The sequence below is a fragment of the Salvelinus alpinus genome, chromosome 19 (genome assembly GCF_045679555.1).
Source record: "Salvelinus alpinus chromosome 19, SLU_Salpinus.1, whole genome shotgun sequence".
NCBI classification, from domain to species: domain Eukaryota; kingdom Metazoa; phylum Chordata; class Actinopteri; order Salmoniformes; family Salmonidae; genus Salvelinus; species Salvelinus alpinus.
The window spans coordinates 7675613-7696000 of record NC_092104.1 but is presented as its reverse complement, the minus strand read 5'-3'; the positions used below and the strand labels follow the sequence as shown (position 1 = coordinate 7696000).

Here is a 20388-nt window from a genome sequence, read left to right as displayed (position 1 = left end):
GTCAGGACTGGTGCTGTTCGGAGGGTGAGAGGTTAGAGGTCAGGACTGGTACAGTTCGGAGTTGAGAGGTTAGAGGTCAGGACTGGTGCTGTTTGGAGATGTGAGGTTAAAGGTCAGGACTGGTGCTGTTCGGAGGTGAGAGGTGAGAGGTCAGGACTGGTGCTGTTCGGAAGTGAGAGGTTAATGGTCAGGACTGGTGCTGTTCGGAGCTGTGAGGTTAAAGGTCAGGACTGGTGCTGTTCGGAGGTGAGAGGTTAAAGGTCAGGACCGGTGCTGTTCGGAGGTGAGAGGTTAGAGGTCAGGACTGGTGCTGTTCGGAGGTGAAAGGTGAGAGGTCAGGACTGGTGCTGTTTGGAGGTGAAATGTTAGAGGTCAGGACTGGTGCTGTTCGGAGGTGAGAGGTTAGAGGTCAGTACTGGTGCTGTTCGGAGGGTGAGAGGTTAGAGGTCAGGACTGGTACAGTTCGGAGTTGAGAGGTTAAAGGTCAGGACTGGTGCTGTTTAGAGGGTGAGAGGATAAATGTCAAATCCAATAAACTTATATTTGTCACATTCACCGAATACAACAGGTGTAGACTTTACCGTGAAATGCTTGCAGAGGTCAGGACTGGTGCTGGTTCACAGGTCAGTTAACCCCGCCCTCTGCTGGACAGTATAGATAATAAACTTCAACTGGGAATACCTAACACTGACTGACCAAATGGACATTTTGCTTCTAACCTTTATTTAAAGCTATTCTTCTAAACAATGAGGAAATGTCAATTATCATGTGTTTAGTTTTCTTCTAAATTCTTATTTAATACTAACCCTGTGGTCCGGTTGTGGTCCAGGTCCAGAGACTAAACTGATGCAGAACTGTGGGAAGACCACGTTCAAGAGGACCAGCATCGACCGCCTGATGAACGTGCTCGTCCTCTGTGTGAGTCCAGCAGTTAGACTGTTGTGGGTTTCATCGGTAAATCAATAGATCTGATACAGACGGGGTTTAATGGGAGTTAAGATCTTAATTTTAACATCCACTGGACATCTCTCATTTCCAATATGGTGTTTTATCTACTACTCTGGGTTCAGTTTAATTATCTATAGTTTCTGTCAACCTTTACATCTTTATCTACTACACTGGGTTCAGTTTAATTATCTATAGTGTCTGTCAACTTTTACATCTTTATCTATTACACTGGGTTCAGTTTAATTATCTATAGTTTCTGTCAGCCTTTACATCTTTATCTATTACACTGGGTTCAGTTTAATTATCTATAGTGTCTGTCAACCTTTACATCTTTATCTATTACACTGGGTTCAGTTTAATTATCTATAGTGTCTGTCAACTTTTACATCTTTATCTACTACACTGGGTTCAGTTTAATTATCTATAGTTTCTGTCAGCCTTTACATCTCTCTTCTCACCTGTTGACCTCTTGACCTATTGACCCCTCTTTCCCCTGTCAGATCTTTGGCTTCCTGGCATTCATGTGTACGATCCTGGCCATCGGCAACCGGATCTGGGAGCAGCGCTGGGGGTCAGAGTTCACGGCCTTCCTGCCCAGACAGGACGGAGTCGACACACCCTTCTCCTCCTTCCTCACCTTCTGGTCCTACGTTATCATCCTCAACACCGTCGTACCCATCTCACTCTACGTCAGGTGTGTGTGAGAGAGAGAGAGTCTGTTTTTGTATTTCTGTATTTCTGCCTATTCGAGATACTGTACTTTGCAGAGACGTGTCTGCACTAAGTTTCTACTGTACGTAATGTAATTAATTATTCCTGTATGTGTGTTGCAGTGTGGAGGTCATCCGTCTGGGCAACAGTTTCTACATCGACTGGGACAGGAAGATGTACCATGCCCGTAGTGACACCCCGGCCAAGGCCCGTACCACCACGCTGAACGAGGAGCTGGGTCAGATCAAATACATCTTCTCGGACAAGACCGGAACACTCACTCAGAACATCATGATCTTCAATAAGTGTTCCATCAACGGGAAGTGCTACGCTGAGGTTCAGATGGTAACTAGGAAGGGCTATGGTGAGGTTCAGATGGTAACTAGGAAGGGCTACGGGGAGGTTCAGATGGTAACTAGGAAGTGCTACAGTGAGGTTCAGATGGTAACTAGGAAGGGCTACGGTGAGGTTCAGATGGTAACTAGGAAGAGCTACGCTGAGGTTCAGATGGTAACTAGGAAGGGCTACGGTGAGTTGCAGATGGTAACTAGGAGGGGCTACGGTGTGGTTCAGATGGTAACTAGGAAGGGCTACGGTGAGGTTCAGATGGTAACTAGGAAGGGCTACGCTGAGGTTCAGATGGTAACTAGGAAGGGCTACGGTGTGGTTCAGATGGTAACTAGGAAGGGCTACGGTGTGGTTCAGATGGTAACTAGGAAGGGCTATGGTGAGGCTCAGATGGTAACTAGGAAGGGCTACGGTGAGGTTCAGATGGTAACTAGGAAGGGCTACGGTGAGGTTCAGATGGTAACTAGGAGGGGCTACGGTGTGGTTCAGATGGTAACTAGGAAGGGCTACGTTGAGGTTCAGATGGTAACTAGGAAGGGCTACGGTGTGGTTCAGATGGTAACTAGGAGGGGCTACGGTGAGGCTCAGATGGTAACTAGGAAGGGCTACGGTGAGGTTCAGATGGTAACTAGGAGGGGCTACGGTGAGGTTCAGATGGTAACTAGGAGGGACTACGGTGTGGTTCAGATGGTAACTAGGAAGGGCTACGGGGAGGTTCAGATGGTAACTAGGAAGGGCTACGGTGAGGTACAGATGGTAACTAGGAAGGGCTACGGTGAGGTTCAGATGGTAACTAGGAAGGGCTACGCTGAGGTTCAGATGGTAACTAGGAAGTGCTACGGTGAGTTGCAGATGGTAACTAGGAGGGGCTACGGTGTGGTTCAGATGGTAACTAGGAAGGGCTACGGTGAGGTTCAGATGGTAACTAGGAAGGGCTACGGTGTGGTTCAGATGGTAACTAGGAAGGGCTACGGTGAGGTTCAGATGGTAACTAGGAAGGGCTACGGTGTGGTTCAGATGGTAACTAGGAAGGGCTACGGTGTGGTTCAGATGGCAACTAGGAAGGGCTACGGTGAGGTTCAGATGGTAACTAGGAAGGGCTACGGTGTGGTTCAGATGGTAACTAGGAAGGGCTACGGTGAGGTTCAGATGGTAACTAGGAAGGGCTACGGTGTGGTTCAGATGGTAACTAGGAAGGGCTACGGTGAGGTTCAGATGGTAACTAGGAAGGGCTACGGTGAGGTTCAGATGGTAACTAGGAAGGGCTACGGTGTGGTTCAGATGGTAACTAAGATGGGCTACGGTGAGGTTCAGATGGTAACTAGGAAGGGCTACGGTGTGGTTCAGATGGTAACTAGGAAGGGCTACGGTGTGGTTCAGATGGTAACTAGGAAGGGTTACGGTGAGGTTCAGATGGTAACTAGGAAGGGCTACGGTGTGGTTCAGATGGTAACTAGGAAGGGCTACGGTGTGGTTCAGATGGTAACTAGGAAGGGTTACGTTGAGGTTCAGATGGTAACTAGGCAGGCATGGAAGCGTGTATGGACGGACACAGAAACACAGACGCGTGTCGCACACACATGAACACACACACACAATCACAGGCTGGCATTAAATCCCTCCTCCATTGTGAAGAACCCCACATGAACTCATCAAGTCTCTATTCTGTTCTCCAGGAGATGTATTTGACTACACTGGCCAGAGATTGGAGATCAACGAGCACACAGAGACAGTGGACTGGTCCTTCAACCCTCTTGCTGACCATCAATTCTCCTTCCATGACCACTCCCTGGTGGAGGCTGTGAAGCTGGAGAATGTGGAGGTCCACTCCTTCTTCAGAACACTGGCCCTCTGTCACACTGTTATGGCTGAGGAGAAGACAGAGGGTGAGGAGAGGGAGGAGAGAAGAGGAGAGAGGGAGGGATGGGGAGAGAAGAGGAGAGGAGAGGAGAGGGAGGGAGGGAGGGAGGGGAGAGGGGAGGGAGGGGAGAGGGGAGGGAGGGAGGGAGGGAGAGAGAGGAGAGAAGGAAGGAGAGACGGAGGGAGAGAGCGAGGGGGAGGAGAGGAAGGGAGAGGGGGAGGAAAGAGGGAGGGAGGGAGAGAGAGATGGGGGTAGGGATAGAGAGAGAGAGTGCTTGTGAAAGTGAGGACCGTTTTTGTTTTTCCTTGTTGAGATTGTTGAGATTATGAAATTGTGTCAGAAAGGGAAGACTGCGTGTTTATCCATATTCATGTATGTATGCAACAGAAAGAGAGAACGATAGCTATGACCACTTCCTCTAACAACAGGAAATGACCTCACTGCCTCTGTACAGGTGAGTTGCTGTACCAGGCCCAGTCACCTGACGAAGGTGCTTTGGTTACCGCAGCTCGCAACTTTGGCTTCGTGTTCCGCTCGCGCACGCCAGAGAGCGTCACCATCGTAGAGATGGGAGAACAACGCAGCTACGAGCTGCTCGCCATCCTCGACTTCAACAATGTCCGCAAGAGGATGTCCGTCATCGGTGAACACAAACCATGAGAGATGTAGCTTCTTTCTCACTGTACTGTGTCTGTAAGGGCTGAAGCCTAACTGTGCGTGTGCGTGTGCGTGCGTGTGTGTGCGTGTACTACAGTGCGGAGTCCAGAGGGGAAGCTGTGTCTGTATTGTAAAGGAGCAGACACTATGGTCTATGAGAGGCTGCACCAGTCCTGTACCAAGCTGATGGATGTCACCACTGAACACCTCAACGTAAGAGTGTGTGTGTGTGTGTGTGTGTGTGTGTGTGTGTGTGTGTGTGTGTGTGTGTGTGTGTGTGTGTGTGTGTGTGTGTGTGTGTGTGTGTGTGTGTGTGTGTGTGTGCGTGTGAGAGAGTGAGTCACGAATAACAAAAAAATTATTACTTGACACATAAGAAATAATTAACAAAAAAAACTGAGCAAACTGGAATGCTATTTGGCCCTAAAAAGAGAGTACACTGTGGCAGAATACCTGACCACTGTGACTGACCCAAACTTAAGGAAAGCTTTGACTATGTACAGACTCAGTGAGCATAGCCTTGCTATTGAGAAAGGCCGCCGTAGGCAGACCTGGCTCTCAGGAGAAGACAGGCTATGTGCACACTGCCCACAAAATGAGGTGGAAACTGAGCTGCACTTCCTCACCTTCTGCCAAATGTATGACCATATTAGAGACACATATTTCCCTCAGATTACAGAGACACACAAATAATTTGAAAACAAATCCAATTTTGATAAACTCCCATATCTACTGGGTGAAATACCACAGTGTGCCATCACAGCAGTAAGATATGTGACCTGTTGCCACAAGAAAAGGGCAACCAGTGAAGAACAAACACCATTTTAAATACAACCCATATTTATTTTTATTTATTTTCCCTTTTTACTTTAACTATTTGCACATCGTTACAACACTGTATATAGACATAATATGACATTTGAAATATCCTTATTATTTCATAACTTCTGTGATTGTAATGTTTACTGTAAATTTTTTATTGTTTATTTCACTTTAGTTTATTATCTATTTAACTTGATTTGGCAATGTAAACATATGTGGGGGTGGTGGTGGGGGGTTAAGGTTAGGGGTGGGGGGGGGGGTATTTATGTCTGTACATGTGTTAGTCTGTATGCCTATCTGTCTCTCTCCCTCCCCGTGCGTCTGTTATAGAAGGTCATATCCTCTTTTCACCATCCTGATCTCCCGACATGACATTCTGTTAAAACGAAACGAGAGCACAGTGGTCAGGGTGGTGGATCACATCAAAAACGTAAACGTAACGTAAAAAACAACAAAAATGCAACGTGTGTGTGTATCGTGTGTGTGTCCTGTCCATGCAGGAGTATGCTGGTGAGGGCCTGCGGACCCTGGCTTTGGCCTATAAGGACTTGGATGAGGAGTATTTTAGCAGGTGGAAACAGCGCCACCATGAGGCCAGCACAGCCCTGGAGGACCGAGAGGACAAGCTAGACCTGCTCTATGAGGAGATAGAGAAAGACCTGGTGGTAGGAAGGCTTTAACACTGAACCAGGAACAGCTTTAGTTTTTACATTTTGATAAAGAGTAAGACCTGGTTGTAGGAATGATTTAATTTCTCCTCTCCTCCTGTGTGTGTGTGTGTGTGTGTGTGTGTGTGTGTGTGTGTGTGTGTGTGTGTGTGTGTGTGTGTGTGTGTGTGTGTGTGTGTGTGTGTGTGTGTGTGTGTGTGTGTGTGTGTGTGTGTGTGTGTGTGTGTGTGTGTGTGTGTAGTTGCTGGGAGCTACAGCCATAGAGGATAAGCTCCAGGATGGTGTGCCACAGACCATCGAGCAGCTCGCCAAAGCTGACATCAAGATCTGGGTGCTCACCGGCGACAAACAGGGTTAGTCAATCAATCAATCAAAGACACAGGGTTAGCCAATCAATCAATCAAAGATACAGGGTTAGCCAATCAATCAATCAAAGATACAGGGTTAGCCAATCAGTCAATCAATCAACGAAACAGGGTTAGTCACCAAGCAACTTTTCTAACCTTATCTATCTAACCTTATCTATCTAACCTTAACTGTCCAACATTACCTATAACATTATCTATCTAACATTATCTTTATCATTATCTAACCGCATTTCTAACATTATCTAACATTATCTATCTAACATTATCTAACCGTATTTCTAAACATTATCTGTCTAACCTTAACTGTCTAACATTACCTACCTAACCTTACATCTAACATTATCTATCTAACATTATCTCTATAATTATCTAACCTTACCTCTAACATTATCTATCTAACCTTATCTCTAACATTATCTATCTATCTAACCTTCTCTAACATTATCTAACATTAACTGTCTAACATATCTATCTAACCTTACCTCTAACATTATCTATCTAGCCTTATTTCTAACATTACCTCTAACATTATCTATCTAACATTACCTCTGACATTATCTATCTAACATTACCTCTAACATTACCTATCTAACATTACCTCTAACATTATCTATCTAACATTACCTCTAACATTATCTATCTAACATTACCTCTAACATTATCTATCTAACATTACCTCTAACATTATCTATCTAACATTACCTCTAACATTATCTATCTAACATTACCTCTAACATTACCTATCTAACATTACCTCTAACATTATCTATCTAACATTATCTATTTAACATTACCTCTAACATTATCTATCTAACATTACCTCTAACATTATCTATCTAACATTATCTATCTAACATTACCTCTAACATTATCTATCTAACATTACCTCTAACATTATCTATCTAACATTACCTCTAACATTATCTATCTAACATTATCTATCTAACAATACCTCTAACCTTATCTATCTAAACGAATCTATATAACCGTATCTATCCAGCCTTATCTATCTACATTTACCTCTAATCTTAAATCTATCTCTAACCCTCTATTCTGGTCTAACCATGGTTGCGTTCCAGGACGACTACATTGCAGTCACGCTATGTTAAACACCTATCCACGCAATGTGAGATCTGGCAGGCGACTGCAATGTAGTCAGCCTGGAACATGAACAATATACATTTAACTCTGTTCTTGTCACTGTCTGTCTCAACCAATTACATTGTGTGTTGTTGTCATGTGACAGAGACGGCGGAGAACATTGGCTACTCGTGCAACATGCTGCGTGAGGAGATGAACGACATCTTCATCGTGTCGGCCAACAACCCGGATGATGTCAGACAGGAACTGAGGTCAGAGGAAGTGACACCATAACTACATAACCCTGCTCACACTGACCCCGATGCTAACACCCTGTGTGCAGGATTTACTGCAACCCTGCACTAATACATCTTATTCAACTAATCATGGCCTGGAAGACTGATTAGTTGATTATTTGAATCAGGTGTGCTATAGCTGAATTGGAACAAAACCTGTCATTAATGTAACTCTTCTATAACCAGAATCGCCCACCACATGTTGATAACATAGACATGATGGAATAGTATGAGATGACAGGAACTGTTTTGGTGTTGAACCAGGAATATGTTGAGCACCATGAAACCAGGTGCAGAGGAGGAGGCCATCTTCATGCCAGAGAGGACTCTGGGCAACAAGCCAAAGGTGGTCAGGGACGAGGAGGTGAACGGGGAGTACGGGCTGGTCATCAACGGACACAGTCTGGTGAGAAACACAAAGACACTGTTTTACAGTACTGTTTCTCCTGGTATTTGCTAGGACATGGTTTTACAGTACTGTTTCTCCAGATATTTACTGGGACACTGTTTTACAGTACTGTTTCTCCAGTTATTTACTGGGACACTGTTTTACAGTACTGTTTCTCCAGGTATTTACTGGGACACTGTTTTACAGTACTGTTTCTCCAGGTATTTACTGGGACACTGTTTTACAGTACTGTTTCTCCAGCTATTTACTGGGACACTGTTTTACAGTACTGTTTCTCCAGTTATTTACTGGGACACTGTTTTACAGTACTGTTTCTCCAGTTATTTACTGGGACACTGTTTTACAGTACTGTTTCTCCAGGTATTTACTGGGGACTGTTTTACAGTACTGTTTCTCCAGTTATTTACTGGGACAGTGGGTAATTTCTGGTGCTTCAACTAATCCACAAAATTGGTAACTTTCTTCAGAACAGTTTCTCTCAATCAAGGTCCCAGAGACCACTGGCTTTCCTTCCTTCCTTCTTTCCTATTCTATTTTATTCTAGTCAGGCCTACCATCTAACCCCCCCCCCCCCCCCCCCATCAGACCTACCATCTAACCTCCTCTCTCCCCCCATCAGGCCTACTATCTAACCTCCTCTCCCCCCACCAGGCCTACTATCTAACCTCCTCTCCCCCCCATCAGGCCTACCATCTAACCTCCTCTCCCCCCCATCAGGCCTACTATCTAACCTCCTCTCCCCCCATCAGGCCTACCATCTAACCTCCTCTCTCTCCCCATCAGGCCTACCATCTAACCTCCTCTCTCTCCCCATCAGGCCTACTATCTAACCTCCTCTCCCCCCCATCAGGCCTACTATCTAACCTCCTCCCTCTCCCCATCAGGCCTACTATCTAACCTCCTCTCTCCCCCCATCAGGCCTACCATCTAACCTCCTCTCTCTCCCCATCAGGCCTACTATCTAACCTCCTCTCCCCCCCATCAGGCCTACCATCTAACCCCCCCCCCCCCCCCCATCAGGCCTACCATCTAACCCCCCCCCGCCCCCCCCCCATCAGGCCTACCATCTAACCTCGTCTCTCTCCCCATCAGGCCTACCATCTAACCCCCCCCCCCCCCCCCCATCAGGCCTACCATCTAACCTCGTCTCTCTCCCCATCAGGCCTACCATCTAACCCCCCCCCCCCCCCATCAGGCCTACCATCTAACCTCGTCTCTCTCCCCATCAGGCCTACCATCTAACCCCCCCCGCCCCCCCCCCATCAGGCCTACCATCTAACCTCGTCTCTCTCCCCATCAGGCCTACCATCTAACCCCCCCCCCCCCCCCATCAGGCCTACCATCTAACCTCGTCTCTCTCCCCATCAGGCCTACTATCTAACCTCCTCTCTCTCCCCCCCATCAGGCCTACTATCTAACCTCCTCTCTCTCCCCCCCATCAGGCCTACTATCTAACCTCCTCCCCCCCCCCCATCAGGCCTACTATCTAACCTCGTCTCCCCCCATCAGGCCTATCATCTAACCTCCTCTCTCCCCATCAGGCCTACTATCTAACATCCTCCCCCCCACCCATCAGGCCTACCATCTAACCTCCCCCCACCCATCAGGCCTATCATCTAACCTCCTCTCTCCCCATCAGGCCTATCATCTAACATCCTCCCCCCCCCCCCCCATCAGGCCTACCATCTAACCTCCACCCCCCATCAGGCCTATCATCTAACACCCCCCCCCCCTATCAGGCCTACTATCTAACCTCCTCTTCCCCCCCATCAGGCCTACTATCTAACCTCCTCTCCCCCCCATCAGGCCTACTATCTAACCTCCTCTATCTCCCCATCAGGCCTACTATCTAACCTCCTCTCTCCCCCCCATCAGGCCTACTATCTAACCTCCTCTCCCCCCCATCAGGCCTACTATCTAACCTCGTCTCCCCCCATCAGGCCTACTATCTAACCTCGTCTCTCTCCCCATCAGGCCTACTATCTAACCTCCTCTCCCCCATCAGGCCTACTATCTAACCTCCTCTCCCCCCCATCAGGCCTACTATCTAACCTCCTCTCCCCCCCATCAGGCCTACTATCTAACCTCCTCTCTCTCCCCATCAGGCCTACTATCTAACCTCGTCTCTCTCCCCATCAGGCCTACTATCTAACCTCCTCTCTCTCCCCCCCCATCAGGCCTACCATCTAACCTCGTCTCTCTCCCCATCAGGCCTACTATCTAACCTCCTCTCCCCCCCATCAGGCCTACTATCTAACCTCCTCTCCCCCCCACCAGGCCTACTATCTAACCTCCTCTCCCCCCCACCAGGCCTACTATCTAACCTCCTCTCCCCCCCATCAGGCCTACTATCTAACCTCCTCTCCCCCCCAGCAGGCCTACCATCTAACCTCGTCTCTCTCCCCATCAGGCCTACTATCTAACCTCCTCTCCCCCCCATCAGGCCTACTATCTAACCTCCTCTCCCCCCCATCAGGCCTACTATCTAACCTCCTCCACCCCCATCAGGCCTACCATCTAACCTCGTCTCTCTCCCCATCAGGCCTACTATCTAACCTCCTCTACCCCCCATCAGGCCTACTATCTAACCTCCTCTCCCCCCCACCAGGCCTACTATCTAACCTCCTCTCTCCCCATCAGGCCTACTATCTAACCTCCTCTCCCCCCCATCAGGCCTACTATCTAACCTCCTCTCCCCCCCATCAGGCCTATGCCCTGGAGCATAGCATGGAGCTGTTGTTCCTGCGTACAGCCTGTCTGTGTAAGACAGTGATCTGCTGTAGAGTGACTCCACTACAGAAAGCCCAGGTGGTTGAGCTGGTCAAGAAATACAAACAGGCTGTCACTCTGGCCATAGGAGACGGGGCCAATGACGTCAGCATGATTAAAGGTACAAAGAAATTGATAATAAAAAAATTGTGATAATAAGAAGATTGTGGGAGCTGTTCTGTTAGATTTCAGTGCAGCCTAGGATATTATTGACCATAACCTGTTTTTGAGTAAACGTATGTGTTTGTGGATTCAGAGATATCTATCTAATAGAACTCAAAAGGATTTCTTTAATGGAAGCTTCTCTAATGTCAAGTGTGGTGTATCGCAGGGCACCTCTCTAGGCCCTCTACCAATGACCTGCCCTTGGCATTAAAAAAGCATGTGTGTCCATGTATGCTGGTGATTCAACCATAAACGCATCAGCAACCACAGCTAATGAAGTCACTAAAACCCTTAACAAAGAGTTGCAGTCTGTTTTGGAATGGGTGGACAATAATAAACTGGTCCAGAACATCTCTAAAACTAAGAGCATTGTATTTGGTACAAATCATTCCCTAAGATCTAGACCTCAGCTGAATCGACTAATGAATGGTGTGGCTATTGAACACATTGAGGAGACTAAATTCCTTGGTGTTACCTTAGATTGTAAACTGTCATGGTCCAAACATATAGATTCAATAGTTGTAAAGATGGTTGCAAGGAAAGACCTAGTTAAGCTGCAGCTGGCCCAGAACAGAGATGCACATCTTGTTCTTCATTGTAATCAGAGATCTGATATAAATACTATGCATGCCAGTCTCTCTTGGCTAAGAGTTGAGGAGAGACTGACTGCATCACTTTTTTTTTTAATAAGAAACATTAATGCGTAGAAAATCCCAAATTGTTTGCATAGTCAATTTACACACAGCTCTGCCACCAGGGGTCTTTTCACAGTCCTCAAATCCAGAACAAATTCACAAAAGTGTACAGTATTATATAGAGCCATTATTGTATGGAACTAAAAAGGCAAACCTGGTTTCAGAAAACAAATAAAGCAACACCTCACGGCACAACGCCTCTCCCCTATTTGACCAAGATAGTTTGTGTGTATGATTAGATTTTTTTATTTATTCTTGTCTATTAATGCTCTATATTATGTCATGTTTCATGTTGTGTGTGGACCCAGGGAAGAGTCCCAAACGACACCTTATTTGAATACTTAAGACATAGCTGACTCTACCAGTGGGTGGGTGTGTATATATATATATTAAAATTCACAAGTTCTCTCTCATATATATATATATATATATATAGAACTTGTGAATTTTAAAGAACGTTAAGCCTGGTGGTCCTGAAAAATGCTGATCTTTTCTCTTCCACCTCTATCCCTTTCTCTCTCTTTCTCCCTCCTGTGCTCCTTCCTGCCCCCTCTCTCCATTCTCCATTTTCCTCCTCCTCTACCTCCCCTCTCTCGCCGTCCCTCTCTCTCTCCCCCTCCTCCCCTCTCTCTCTCTCCTCCCCTTCCTCCCCTCTCTCTCCCTCGCCTCTCTCACCCTCCTCCCGCCTCTCCCCCTCCTCCCCCCCTCTCTCGCCCTCCTCCCCCTCTCTCTCGCCCTCCTCCCCCTCTCTCTCTCGCCCTCCTCCCCCTCTCTCTCTCGCCCTCCTCCACCCTCTCTCTCGCCCTCCTCCACCCTCTCTCTCGCCCTCCTCCACCCTCTCTCCCCCTCTCTCTCTCTCTCTCTCCCCCTCCCCCTCTCTCTCCCCCCTCCCCCCTCTCTCTCTCTCTCTCCAGCTGCTCATATAGGTGTAGGTATAAGCGGTCAGGAGGGGATGCAGGCGGTTCTGTCATCAGACTACTCCTTCGCTCAGTTCCGCTTCCTAGAGGTAAGAGCGCCACACACCAGGGACATTTTACCTTATTTTATTCATCTTTTTTATTATTTGTTTTTATTGTTTGAATGTAGTTGTTTTGTTGTAAAGTGTGGAGCCATTTAAAATGTTCTCTACAGCGCCTCCTCCTGGTCCACGGCCGCTGGTCCTACCTGAGAATGTGTAAGTTCCTGCGCTACTTCTTCTACAAGAACTTCACCTTTACCTTCGTCCACTTCTGGTACGCCTTCTTCTGCGGCTTCTCAGCACAGGTAAGAGGGAGAGGGGAGAGAGAGACGAGGGGGAGAGGGGGGGGAGAGACCCTCTCATGGTTTTTATTTCTACAACTCTATCCAACCCTTCACCCAATTCAACTCCTGCAGTATATACCTATTGTATGTACAGTCTATACCTATTGTATGTTCAGTCTATACCTATTGTATGTACAGTCTATACCTATTGTATGTACAGTCTATACCTATTGTATGTTCAGTCTATACCTATTGATTGTACAGTATACACATATTTCCTTAACAACTATTCAGTGTTCACATCAATTTTCATGTCATTTTTCATGTCTTCCAGACTGTCTATGATGAGTGGTTCATCACTCTGTATAACCTGGTCTACACAGCACTTCCTGTACTGGGCATGAGTCTGTTTGACCAGGTAAGAGAACACAGCACTTCCTGTACTGGGCATGAGTCTGTTTGACCAGGTAAAAGAACACAGCACTTCCTGTACTGGGCATGAGTCTGTTTGACCAGGTAAAAGATCACAGAACTTCCTGTACTGGGCATGAGTCTGTTTGACCAGGTAAGAGAACACAGCACTTCCTGTACTGGGCATGAGTCTGTTTTGACCAGGTAAGAGAACACAGCATTACCTATATTAACTCTACCTACATGTACATACTACCCCAACTAACCAGAGCCCCGCACATTGACTCTGTACCGTAATACCCTGTATATAGCCTCCACATTGACTCTGTACCGTAATACCCTGTATATAGCCTCCCCATTGACTCTGTACCGTAAAACATGTATATAACATCCACGTTGACTCTGTACCGGCACCCCCCTGTATATATTGTTATTTTTTACTGCTCTTCTTTAATTACTTGTTACTTTTATCTCTTATTCTTATCCAATTTTTTTTAAACTGCACTGTCGGTTAAGGGCTCATAAGTAAGCATTTCACTGTAAGGAATACAACACCTGTTGTATTCGGCGCATATGACTAATACAATTTGATTTGATTTGACTAGGCATGAGTCTGTTTGACCAGGTAAGAGAACACAGCATTACCAGTGTATCTATCTCTGTCTCCCTCTGGTGTCCAGGACGTGAATGACATGTGGAGTTTCCAGCACCCCAATCTGTACGTTCCAGGCCAGCTGAATCAGTACTTCAGCAAGACAGCCTTCTTTAAGTGTGCCCTCCACAGTGTCTACAGCTCTGTAGTGCTGTTCTTCATCCCCTACGCTGCCATGTACGACACGGTCCGAGACGACGGGCGAGACATCGCTGACTACCAGTCCTTCGCCCTGCTGGCCCAGACCTGTCTGGTCATCACCGTCTGCATACAGGTACAGTACAGTACAACACAGTCGACTACTGGAAACATACATCAAGGTAGAATCTCTGAACTGTGAGTTCATCGGGATGTGTGAACTGCCTGTACCTGGCCTGACTGCACAGCCAACGGTCTGTCCATATGGACAGTTGTTTGTCCGTCTGTTTGTCCGTCTCTGGTGTTCATTCGTCAGTTATATATTCTCATTTGTCTATTTGCTGTATCTTGCAAGAGGACGGTCCTAACCCCCCCCCCCCCCCCCCCCTCTCCCTGTAGCTGTGTCTGGACATGTCCTACTGGACAGCGGTGAACCAGGTCTTTGTGTGGGGGAGTCTGGCCATGTACTTTGTTGTCACCTTCAGCATGTACAGTAACGGCATGCATATCAACTTCCCTGCGTCCTTCCCCTTCATCGGTGAGCCATCACAACACTACACTACACTACAACACTACACTACACTACCCTTTACAACCCTACACTACCCTACAACCCTACACTACACTACAACCCTACAACACTACACTACACTACACAACACTACGATCCTACACAACACTACCCTTTACAACCCTACAACCCTACACATATCACATATCAACTTCCCTGCGTCCTTCCCCTTCATCGGTGAGCCATCACAACACTACACTACACTACAACCCTACAACACTACATTACCCTACACAACACTACGACCCTACACAACCCTACCCTTTACAACCCTACAACCCTACACAACACTACACCCTAGACATTAAAAAAAAACATTTAACCTTTATTTAACTAGGCAAGTCAGTTAAGAGCAAATTTTAAAATGACAGAAATAAAAATGTAAGTCATTGTACACAACACTACACAACTCGTCATGAAACACTATCTTGACCCGAGACAAACTCTAGCCTCTAGCTCCTAACCTCTAGCTCCTAGCCTCTAGCTCCTAGCCTCTATCTCCTAGCCTCTAGCTCCTAGCTCCTAGCCTCTAGCTCCTAGCCTCTAGCTCCTAGCCTCTAGCTCCTAGCTCCTAGCCTCTAGCTCCTAGCCCCTAGCTCCTAGCCTCTAGCTCCTAGCCTCTAGCTCCTATCCCATAGAGCTGAAGGAAAAATATATGAGTAAGCAGTGTGGTTTACATTCATGATGAAGGTGTGTGTGTGTCTCCCCTGCACCAGGCACAGCCAGGAACTCCCTGAACCAGCCCAACGTGTGGCTGACCATCCTGCTCACCTCCATCCTCTGTGTACTTCCTGTGGTCGCCTACCGCTTCCTGTTGATACAGCTCCGCCCCACCATCAACGACAAGGTGGGAACACTGACCAACCACATGTTTTCTTCTAGGAACCACTGACCAATCACACTCTGGTTTTGGGGATTACTACATTTATTAAAGGTCATGAACAGTCAAAATCATGTTTTTCATGAAATTTGGACGATATTTAGATGAAAGCAGATCAAAGTAGGAAAAATGACGTTTGCTTCTAAACTGATAAAGATGGATCATAAAGTTACTGGTCCCCCCCCGTGTCAAACACTTGGATTCACGGGACACCCTAACTCTCTCATTTTAATACACCAATGGTAACATGATATTCTCTTACCTCATTTAAATAAGTACCGCCTTGTAACCAACATCGGAGAAGGTGTGTTTGCAGAGAGGCGTGGTTTACATAGCTAGATAGCTACTCTACTGGTGCCAACATTTGACTTTAGGGTGTCAGCCAATATAATTAAAAGTTGACCCTATTAATCTATGGCAAAGATACTTACTGTATATGTTTCCCCTTTCATCTGTGTCTGGTGTTAGCTAGTTACTGGCATGGAACAAAAGAGGGGTAAGGGTCATTCAAAACTCTAATGTAGTTGCCATGTCAACACCTCCGTCAGTGCTGCTGTGACTCGCATCACAAGAGACATGCCAAACGGGAGATGTATAAAACATTTGTCATCATTTGATGCAATTTCAATGTTGTTTGAGTTGCTTTTGTTTATCACCACATTTGTTATGTTTTTACTGCAACGCTGCATCCAAGTTGCTTGACGTAGGCGTTTCAAAGAGCTGTCAGTCAAGGCGAGCTCATGAACGTAAACTCCCCGCCCACTTGTCCTGTCTTTTCAAACTTCCTGGTATTTAGCATTTCTATCCAAAACTAATTTTAGGGGGATATTTTAATCACTCAAAAGGGTATTTTCCATGGGAGTCAGAAAGACTGGGACCTTTAAGGGTTGTATTCCCTGGTATTTTCCATGGGAGTCAGAAAGACTGGGACCTTTAAGGGTTGTATTCCCTGGTATTGTTCTTTTTGTTTGCCTGCATTCCTTATTATTTTTACTTTGTTCTTTCTATAAAAAAAGGCAATCATTCCTGACCTACAAAACTTTCTAATCTTAAACTCTGCTCTGCTCTGCTCTGCTCTGCTCTCCTCTGCTCTCCTCTGCTCTCCTCTGCTCTCCTCTGCTCTCCTCTGCTCTCCTCTGCTCTCCTCTGCTCTCCTCTGCTCTGCTCTCCTCTCCTCTCCTCTCCTCTCCTCTCCTCTCCTCTCCTCTCCTCTCCTCTCCTCTCCTCTCCTCTCCTCTCCTCTCCTCCCTACCAGGTGATGTTCAAGGTGAGACAGGCCAAGGCCACGCCCCCTCTCCCAGCACGACGAGCCAGGATGCGACGTACCAGCTCCCGCCGCTCCGGATACGCCTTCTCGCACGCGCAGGGCTACGGGGACCTGGTGACGTCCAACCACTTCCTGCGCCGTCCCGCCATCACGCGCTCCACCGCTTTCACCCCTCTGGGGCGCACCACAGGGTTCAGCCCCATGGGCCGCTCGGCAGGATACAGCCCTACTGGGAACGCTCTGAACTCCAGACCGCAGGAGGTGGAGGTGACATCACTACAGATGTACCGGATGGTGCGAGACTCCGCCTTCTGAAGTACTGTACAGTGTGAGACCTCGCCTTCTGAAGTACTGTATAGTGTGAGACTCCGCCTTCTGAAGAACTGCACAGTGTGAGACCCCGCCTTCTGAAGTACTGTACAGTGTGAGACCCCGCCTTCTGAGGGAAGAGAGGAAAGGATGTGGAGTTGTTGTTTACAGAGGACCAAATCAGGGGGTGTGAAATGTAAAAAACATATATCCTAAACATTGACACATACTGTAACTGTACACACACAAATCTCTATGACGATTGACTTGTCGAAACGTTCCAAAGACAGACCCTCGTGTCTGGTTGGTCACCCTCTTTTTTTCCCGCTTCATTACCTCTCCTGTTTCATTCATTGGCCTTGTGTTCCATCAGGACTGTTGTCATGGGGAAACAAACCTCTCCTGTTTCATTCATTGGCCTTGTGTTCCATCAGGACTGTTGTCATGAGGAAACAAACCTCTACAGGTCAACTGTATGCTATATTGTCTGTCAGGACAGGTTGAGTGTGAGGTTCTTTAATTAAGGGTATCAACTGAGGATAAACTATTACACTATACTACAGTGTGACTCTGTACTCAGTGCTGTGACACCATAGGAACGTTCACTGAGTGTACAAAACATTAAGAACACCTTACTAATATTGAGATGCACCCCCCACCACCTTTTGCCTTTTCAGAACAGCCTCAATTAGTAGGGGTATGGACTCTGCAAGGTATCGAAAGCATTCCACAGGGATGCTGGACCATGTTGACTCCAATGCTTCCCACAGTTGTGTCACGTTGGCTGGATGTCCTTTGGTCGGTGGACCATTCTTGATACACATGGGAAAATGTTGAGCATGAAAAACCCAGCAGCGTTGCAGTTCTATGACACAAACAGATGCACCTGGCACATACTACCATAACCTGTTCAAAGGCACTTAAATATTTTGTCTTGCCTATTCACCCTTTGAATGGCACACACACACAATCCATGTCTCAATTGTTTCTTGGCTTAAAAATCCTGCTTTGACCTGTCTCCTCCCCTTCATCTACGCTGATGGATTTAACAGGTGACATCAATAAGGGATCATAGCTTTCACCTGGATGCACCTGGTCAGTCTGTGTCATGGAAACAGCAGGTGTTCTTAATGTTTTGTCCACTCGGTGTATACTACAGTATGACTTTGTACTGTGACGCCATAGGAATGCACTAAACCCAAGGCCAGACCAAACCTCTCAGAGTCGTGGGATTTATGCCTCCTTCTATCCTCACCAGCAACAAGCCCGCTCCTCTCCCACTGTGATAATACCAGGATACAATCACACAGGTGTAGAGATGTACTGTACACTCCAACACTAACCATGGAGGGAGTTGGTAGGATTTATACCTTTCCTGTCTCTGGTCCACACTCCATTCCAGTTGGTGGCGGTAATGCACCTTAAAGTTGGTTGCCAACCGTCATATAAAATCCACAGAAGATGATTGTGGGAGATAAGATGGACGCTATCACCAGCAAAATCCTGATTGTATGAACAAGTGTTTTTGCCCTTTAAACTTTAAACCAAGCAATGTATTTTTTATATATATACACATTTCGCTGAAAAACTAACTATGGACTTGATGCGGGGGTGTTAGACATTCGTTTTTTTATAGAGGAGATAGAAGATCTATCTTCTGTTTAGTGTTGTTCATCCAAGGGCTGAATAAGTATGAATAAGCATGGTAGCTGTTAGCCTGTGGAGCGGCTATATCTCAATGGGATAGCGCCATGGTTAGCATGCTAGCCATTAGCCTGTGGACCAGCTGTACTTGATGTCGGTGCTATATCAGTAAAGTGTTACCCCAGTGGGCATACACTGGTTGAATCAACTATTGTTTCAATGTCATTTGTCAACATATTGTGACGTGGAATCTACATAGAAAACACATTTGGATTTTAGAATATGTCCTCAACTAGTACTTTTTACATCTAATTTCAACCATTGAAATTTGGGCAACTTAAATACAATGACTTAACCTGACTAACAGGTTGTTTCATCAATCTATTAATCATCATCACTTTATATTTAGAAATAGCGTAAAAAAAAATAGCACGTAGATATGTAAGACAATATATTGGGTGGTTGAAATTGTTTAATTTCATATTTGATTAGACATATTCGACCTTGTTTCAATGTTGATAGTTAAATGGTATATTTGAATCAACATCATTGTTTTAATGCCATGCCATCAACCTAAATAAAGCGGTATATTGAAATAAAAAGGGAAGCCACAGTCCAACGATTCTTGCCTGAACAGTGACTCCTACTGGTATATGAGGGGTGATGCACTTCAGTGAGAACGAGTCTAGCATCCAGATGCCTACCTCTATGTACCCTGCTTCGTTTTGGAAAACCAGCTGTGTTCCTTTCAACTGAGCTATCACGTCAACAGATGTATACATTGATCAGCTTCCATACTCATTTGTGTAGACTACCTAAATAACATTGAAAAGTTGAACGTAACTCTTTCTTACACAATCTGTATGTTTACATTTGAGTCATTTTAACAGACTCTCTTATCCAGAGCAATTTACAGCAGTGAGAGCACACAATCGAGACAAAGGTAATAATCTCTGGATTAACTATCTAATGTTAGCTAAATGTAGTAATGAATACAGCTTCTAAATCTCTTTAAATGGACACAATACCTGTTAGCAAAGGTGTCAGCTAGAGATGACCTGCAGGAGCTTGCAGAGACTTGTAGTTTTGCATGGTGTCTACTTTGATGCTAATTAGCATTTTCTAATCTGAGAGTAAATAGAGCTGAATATATTGATAAAAGTCATCCTGTCCGAGAGAACTTTTGTAAAATAAAAGATTATAATAAAAGGAAGGAACTACACTTTTCCAAATGCGCCCTGAATAATACAATATAAAATACACATTAAACACTATATATATATATATATATATATATATACACACATATGGTAAGTATGGTAAACACAAAAAAAACATCACAAATCACACAGAAAAACTGTTACATTCCTCCACAAAAGATCCCCAATCAATACTTTAAATTGCCCGAACGGCACCAGAACGTCAAGAAGAAATGGATTCTGGATTTTGTTCTAGCAATACGGTGCATTAAAACTAA

General features: G+C 45.9%; 1 protein-coding gene across 3 annotated transcripts in view; it reads left to right on the top strand.

Moving 5' to 3' along the window:
• Positions 1-19513, top strand: part of LOC139544943 (phospholipid-transporting ATPase ID-like) — a 53344-nt gene extending 33831 nt beyond the window's left edge. For all 3 annotated transcript variants that reach the window (XM_071352169.1, XM_071352171.1, XM_071352170.1), the window contains 18 exons: positions 830-918; positions 1449-1642; positions 1782-2023; positions 3684-3893; positions 4323-4511; positions 4623-4738; positions 5848-6012; positions 6257-6368; positions 7630-7735; positions 8024-8165; positions 10875-11058; positions 12712-12803; positions 12929-13060; positions 13374-13457; positions 14131-14376; positions 14640-14778; positions 15528-15658; positions 16947-19513. In XM_071352169.1, coding sequence (XP_071208270.1) covers positions 830-918; positions 1449-1642; positions 1782-2023; positions 3684-3893; positions 4323-4511; positions 4623-4738; positions 5848-6012; positions 6257-6368; positions 7630-7735; positions 8024-8165; positions 10875-11058; positions 12712-12803; positions 12929-13060; positions 13374-13457; positions 14131-14376; positions 14640-14778; positions 15528-15658; positions 16947-17273 — 2900 coding nt within the window. In that variant the 3' untranslated portion in view covers positions 17274-19513. The remainder of the gene's footprint in view (positions 1-829; positions 919-1448; positions 1643-1781; positions 2024-3683; positions 3894-4322; positions 4512-4622; positions 4739-5847; positions 6013-6256; positions 6369-7629; positions 7736-8023; positions 8166-10874; positions 11059-12711; positions 12804-12928; positions 13061-13373; positions 13458-14130; positions 14377-14639; positions 14779-15527; positions 15659-16946) is intronic.
• The last annotated feature ends 875 nt before the right edge of the window (positions 19514-20388 follow it).